The sequence below is a fragment of the Porites lutea genome, chromosome 6 (assembly GCF_958299795.1).
Source record: "Porites lutea chromosome 6, jaPorLute2.1, whole genome shotgun sequence".
Taxonomy (NCBI): domain Eukaryota; kingdom Metazoa; phylum Cnidaria; class Anthozoa; order Scleractinia; family Poritidae; genus Porites; species Porites lutea.
The window spans coordinates 35,748,750-35,754,915 of NC_133206.1; the positions used below are offsets into that span (position 1 = coordinate 35,748,750).

The 6,166-nt window shown below is 38.0% G+C and overlaps 1 protein-coding gene across 1 annotated transcript; it reads left to right on the forward strand.

Moving 5' to 3' along the window:
* Window positions 1-648: 648 nt before the first annotated feature.
* LOC140941513 (uncharacterized) lies at window positions 649-5,229 on the forward strand. The gene is made up of 5 exons (XM_073390522.1): window positions 649-800; window positions 2,173-2,324; window positions 3,064-3,351; window positions 3,862-3,928; window positions 4,456-5,229. Exons 2-5 carry the CDS (start codon window positions 2,220-2,222, stop codon window positions 5,118-5,120), a joined length of 1,125 nt encoding a protein of 374 aa, XP_073246623.1. The 5' UTR covers window positions 649-800; window positions 2,173-2,219; the 3' UTR covers window positions 5,121-5,229.
* Window positions 5,230-6,166: the final 937 nt, after the last annotated feature.

Genomic DNA, 6,166 nt, shown 5'->3' on the forward strand with positions numbered 1-6,166 from the left:
TTCAGGAGGCGCCAGCTCTTCAAATGTTGAAAGCTATAATAGGAGTAATAGTGGTATTATAATCACTAAAAATTTAGTCCATTTTGTACTTTTGTTAAAGGATAATAGTCTTAGCCATTTCAGGACACCTAAAAATTAAAAACTTCCCGGGGGAGCATGCCCTCCTAACTCCGGATTTGGCCTTTCTCGGTCTTTCTCCTCGGCCCGTTTATCGAAAGGTCTGTAACTCAGTTTCGGGCCCCAAGGCAAATTTTAAAATCAAAACCTGTTGAATAGTAGCACAGTTCGTAGCTCACAGACCGGTCAATTGTGCTGTCATTCTATCATTTTCAAAATTATTGAAACTTTGATCTTGAATGCAAACACGGCAACTGATAAAACACTAGTTTTTCGGGTTCGAAAAGCTACCGGGACTTTCGAGAAATAGGCCCCTAGTTTTGAGGTTAAAACTCATGTGTGAGTTTAATGCTGTTTGTTTAGACAGGCTTGTTGGGAGAACTGGTCATTGCCTCAATCGCGCAATCGCAAGAGCTTGTACTTTAGAATATTACATAATGATACACTTAAATGACCCTACTTAAAGTATATAGATTTCGCTGCCTGACTTAGAATGAGCGTGGGCTCACAATAGACAACACAACAGACTGACATCACTGACATATATTTGACATAAAGAAAAGCAATTAGTCGGCGCAAGAAGAAATCCTAGATTTCGGGGCATTTTTATTGAAGAAACGTGTTCATCGAAAGTCATAGAAGTTGTGGGTATTCTGGCTTCAAGTTCATCGTCTTTAAAGAAGGTTTTGTGCAATGTCTTTTTAAATAAGCTATATACATTCATAAGAAAAGCAGCCATAGGCTGATGTGGACCTCAGAAATGCTAAGCTTAGAAAATATTAATGTATGATTCAGATGTGCATAAGCTCCGCATGGGTCAATGGTGGAGCGTAGATTGTCGTTGATCATAAACTTGATTGAAAACTTTGAAAAGTTACTGTCGACTTAAATTGCCCAGAAAACGAAGGTGAAGGCAGAGATTAAGCTTAAGCTTATATAACCGCGAGCTTATAAGCTTATGTACTGACAGGCCATTATGCAAGTAGATATTACACATGGTTTGCTATTCGAAATCACAACGTGATCAATTGTAGATTACTAGATTCTCCTTGTTCATTAATTTATGTCAAGAAGGAAAGTTACGATCCGTCTATGTAGGTTGACTCATACTGTATTTTCGCAATCCTTTAAGTTTACTTTGCCCTTTAGATATTATGGCCCAAACTGGAACCTTGATTTTCTCAGTTTCCTGTTGGCGGCCCTAATCACTAACCTTTACAGTAGTTGGTGCCAGCTAAGCAATTTTTCCAAACTACATTTACCAAACAAGTGAAAAGTGAAAATTTTTGGAAGATGTTTGTTCACTTGGACCAAAGTAATAGAATTTTGAAACTTTAAATCATTCTCAAAAAAAGGTTGAGTTTGATTGTCCGGGTGAACGTAGTCCTGAATAGGACTGTTGTTGTTGACAGTGACTGATGTTTCGGCAACCTGTGCGGTAGTCATCTTCAGAGTCAAAGAGAAGACTCTGAAAATGACTACCGCACAGGCCCGGGTTGCTCGAAGCATGGTTAGTGCTAACCAGCGTTAAATACCATGGAAAACTATACATTTTGATACCTCTTAACCAACAGTTAGTGCTAACCAGACTTCGAGCAACCGGCCCCTGGTTTTCACAGTTTTAAATCATTCTTTTGAAAAATTTGACTTTTGAGAGCTACTCTTATTCATATTAGGAATTTCCAGTAGCTTCTCTTTTTAGAGCCTAAAATTTATATTCCCAACCAAGGCAGCATTTGGTGTCTTAAATGTTTAATATTCTGGGCACCTGCACAAAACTGAATTATTAATGATTATTAATCAATCAATAAATTATCAATTGACAATTTTTTGTTCTCATTGTCATCATAGAATTTTCAAACACCATCTTGGATAGCCTCTCCGCAGATGTCACGTGGGGTTCTTTTATCATGCATTCATTTCTTTGCGTGGTGAATGAACCCCAAAGGACATCTGTGGGGAGGCTACATCTTGGAGGGCAGATGAATTACTGTTACTGTAGTATGTACAATGTTATTACAATTGAAATTAACAAGATCATGTTTATTGTTGCAGGATTGTAACAATTGTTTATTCTACTATTAACTTGTTATTCAACTGCCATGGATGAAAAAGAATGGATTCCTCACACCACAAAAACAGGAAAAATTCTATATTATATTAATCCTGCCACAGGAGAATGTAAGTGGCAGAGTCAGCTTACTAAGGTATGTTTATTATTGTGAGATGTTGGCAGCTGTTTGCAGTTATCATGATGACCAGTTCATTTGAAATGTCTGATTCTTTTGTCTTCTTTTATTGGAGAATTTTTTATTTAAAGTTATTTTGCCATCTTAGCAACTAGCTTGTGTTGACATTGCTCCAAGCTGTAATCATTTTAGGTCGGCATGGCAGGTAGAACAAAAATTAATGAGCAGTTTTTGAGCAGTTTTCACCAGTTTACTAGTAGCAGTCAATCAGTTATTGGCCAGTATTACTTCAGTATGCTGTGGTGTGTTTTCAAATGCATTGCTTAACTAACAGGCAGCCTAGACACTATGGGAGTTGGTTGGCAATTGAATTTTTTGAGAATGTGTCAGAAATATAAGTGACTCATCTTGTTTTTGTGTTGTGTCTTAATAAATTACTGTCTGTTCACTTCTGGAGCCATTTGAAAGCAGTTTTGGTAACTCTTAGATTTCTTATCGTATAAGAATACAGCTCAAAATCGAACACTCACCAATACAGCTTTGGATTTGCTCCAGCTAGAAGTAAAGAGACCGTAAACTAACACACAACATAAACGCAAGGCAAGTCATTTTTTATTTCCAATCTTTTCCAAAAGTAGAAGTAAGAACATATTTTGTCCATTGTCATACATTCTGTTTTAAAATTTAAGTACCACAAACTCCCATAGAGTCTGGGCTGCCTGTGGGAGTACTAGTTAAGTTTGTTTTTGTTTGACAGAAAGCTGAGCAGGAAGTTCATTCAAAGCAGCTTAAAAATGGAAAAGATCCCTGCACTCAAGAGGAGCTTTCTAAAGAGAAGATTACGTCCGTCCCACAAGTGCCAATTTCCCAAGAAACACAACAAGTGCAAAAGCCCAGTGTGGAGAGCAAGTGTGAGGTCTCATATTGTAAAAGAGAAGACACTATGAGCTGTTCACAGCTTGAATGCATGGCTCAAAGAGAGGAGATGGATTTGATAGCACACAAACAGACTGACAAACAGCTAGAGGTACCTACATTTGTACAGGTAAGTGCAAATTTAGTACATTTTGTTGCCGACCGCTATTGATGCTTTTAATCTCCTCCATAACCCATTGTTGTGAGTAATTGTACAACATTTTATGATGATTGGCAATAATGATTTTGCATCACCAATAGTTTCAATACTGCAGTATGATTGTACTCTTAATGTGTAAATTAATGGATATTGCATTTGACATGAATTTTTTGGATGCAAAGGAGTGCTGGGTGAAATTGTATGCATGTATTTTGGATTGGGGGGAGGGGGTGGGATGGTGACTTTCTCAGCGGAGTAGTCACAGTCGTCACCAGTCCCTCTCTATGCACTTTACTACAAATAAAAAATAATGTATTGTAGTATCTGCAGCAGACAAACCAATTTGATGCAGAACTACGGTCGCAGCTTCAATTATGTTTGTACAAGTTATCTATACTGGGTTTATGAAATCTTGTATCATATTTTATAATATAAGTATATTATTTTGTTACATACATAATAATTTTAAATTCTCATTAGAGCAATGCTTATGTTCTGGATATTGGTGAAGGGAACAATTTTCCACCCACTACAAAGGAGCCAGCAGGTACTTAATCAGGGTTAAGATTGAAGTATTTTTTTGTACCTTTTACTTGTCAGGGTAAGAGTGTGTGCTCAAGAAAATTAATATGAGGTTGAAGCTGTAAATTTTGTAAGGGAGTTTAGTATATTACATGGTGTACATTAAACAAAGAAGTCAGACAAATCACAAGGGCATAATCAAAGCCCAAAACAACTTAAGGATACCATGAAAGCAAATAAAAAACCATTGAAACTGGAGAAACAACCATAATGAGGAAAGTGCCTCAATGAACCAAACAATGGAAGTCCCTCTGTTCGAAAAAATCTAGTACTTTGAATAGATGGAGCTCATTGAAGAGAGGTGCTACATGTAATTGTGCATGAAGGTTTAACTGTATTTAAGTAAATATTTTGAAAATAGTTAATCATTGCAAAATAATGTTAAATTTGATAATTGGAGTTTAATGTAAGTATGTACAACCCTTTTATTAAACGAACAAAACATTTCTCCTCATCATTTTTGACAGCTTTATGTCTTCTTTGCTGCCCTAGGTTCCGATTCTAACCATACAGAAATAGCAAACAGTGTGTCCAGTGAACTTACTGTCCGGCAACACAAGCTAGAGTGTCCACAGTGCCACAAACAGTTTTCCTGCCCAAATAATATTGCCTCACACCTTCGTAGTCATCCTGAGATTGATCCATTGAAGTGCCCTATATGTTCTAAGGAGTATTCCTCTTCCACTTCACTCACCACACACCTGAGAATTCATACCGGAGAGAGGCCCTTCTTGTGTTCACACTGTCACAAATCCTTTAACCAGTCAAGTCATTTGACCACCCATATGCGTGTTCACACTGGTGAGAAACCCTACAAGTGTCCCAAGTGCCCTAAGACGTTTGGACAGTCAAGCCACCTGACTTTGCATCTGCGAATTCACAATGGAGAAAAGCCATTTCAATGTAGCTTTTGCACAAAGGGGTTTTCTCACTCATCAGCTCTGAGCACCCATATACGGACCCATACTGGTGAGAAACCTTTTCAGTGCCCCCACTGTTCAAAGAAGTTTGGCCAGTCAAGCCACCTTAAGATTCATGTCAGAACACATACTGGAGAGAGACCTTTTCAATGCCATCACTGTAAAAAGTGCTTTAGACAGTCTTGCTACTTGGCCAAACACTTGAGAAGTCACTCCTCTAATCAACAAGATAATTAATTATAGCGAAATAACATATAACATGACATTACATATACACATAAATGGCGTACATTTTGTTTTTAATTACAGTTGTTGAATAGTAATGAATAAAGAAATTTTTCATGTACAGTAACATTGCAAGACTATTTTGATGTACTAAGATGAAGCAAATACAGTCAACTCTCTCTCAACACAATCAGGACTCAACAGCTTGCAACACCTCCCTTGTACTCCTTGTGATGTCATAGTTTGTATTGGGTATTGAAATCTCCACACCTAACTTGTGCATGGGGAGAGACATATCAAGCAATATCTAAACAAGTGAACTTCAGTTAAACAGGCCAAAAAAATGGGATAAAACCAACCAGACAGTGCATGTGTAGACTGCGAGCAGTCTTTTCTTCAGATTTAGTGAGGGGAGTGCACGAGAGCGCAAGCGTCGAGCGGCGAGAAAGGAGGGCGGCCTTTAGGCGCGCGTGTGGTCATTTGCGTGTCTCGCACGTTTTGCTCGACGGACCAAGAAAAAAGAGAGACTGCTCGTAGTCTAATTCAAGCAAAGAAACAACTTTTTTTGTTTTCCTCTGAGTGTTTTTCTGGTTGCTTCCTCCTCTAAAAATGTCGACAAAGTTTTATCTAAGTTTACATGAAAAAAGAAATGTTACAAGTTGAAGTGATTTTTTTTAACAAAATGGGCGCTTTGGAAGCCCTTTTAGTTCTAAGCTCTGATTGGCCAGGTGATTCCACTCTGAATTCTTATTGGTTAAATTTTTCACGTGCCAAGCAAAAAGCCGTGCAGGAAGCTGATTGGACGTGTATCATTTTCTACTTTTATGACAAAGAATTTTTCGCTATACACAATAAAAAACCTTACGAGCGCATTTTCCATGACGCATTCTAGTCATTCTATGTATCCGAGATTAAAATATAACAGCAAATCCACTAAGTTCGGTTTCTCTGAAGGATATCCTCAACAGTTCGCTGTTTTGGGCCTGAGTATACATATGCCATCTACGCCACTTACCTTGGTCCGAGGGATTTCCCCGAAAAGCATTTGAGTCGCAAAC

What these genes read in the sequence shown, in the direction of transcription:
- LOC140941513 (XM_073390522.1), top strand. Translation starts at nt 2,220, where the DNA reads ATGGATGAAAAAGAATGGATTCCTCACACCACAAAAACAGGAAAAATT. An exon ending in GGCAGAGTCAGCTTACTAAG is followed by an intron (nt 2,325 to 3,063) that starts GTATGTTTATTA and finishes TTTGTTTGACAG; the next exon opens with AAAGCTGAGCAGGAAGTTCA. An exon ending in CACTACAAAGGAGCCAGCAG is followed by an intron (nt 3,929 to 4,455) that starts GTACTTAATCAG and finishes TTGCTGCCCTAG; the next exon opens with GTTCCGATTCTAACCATACA.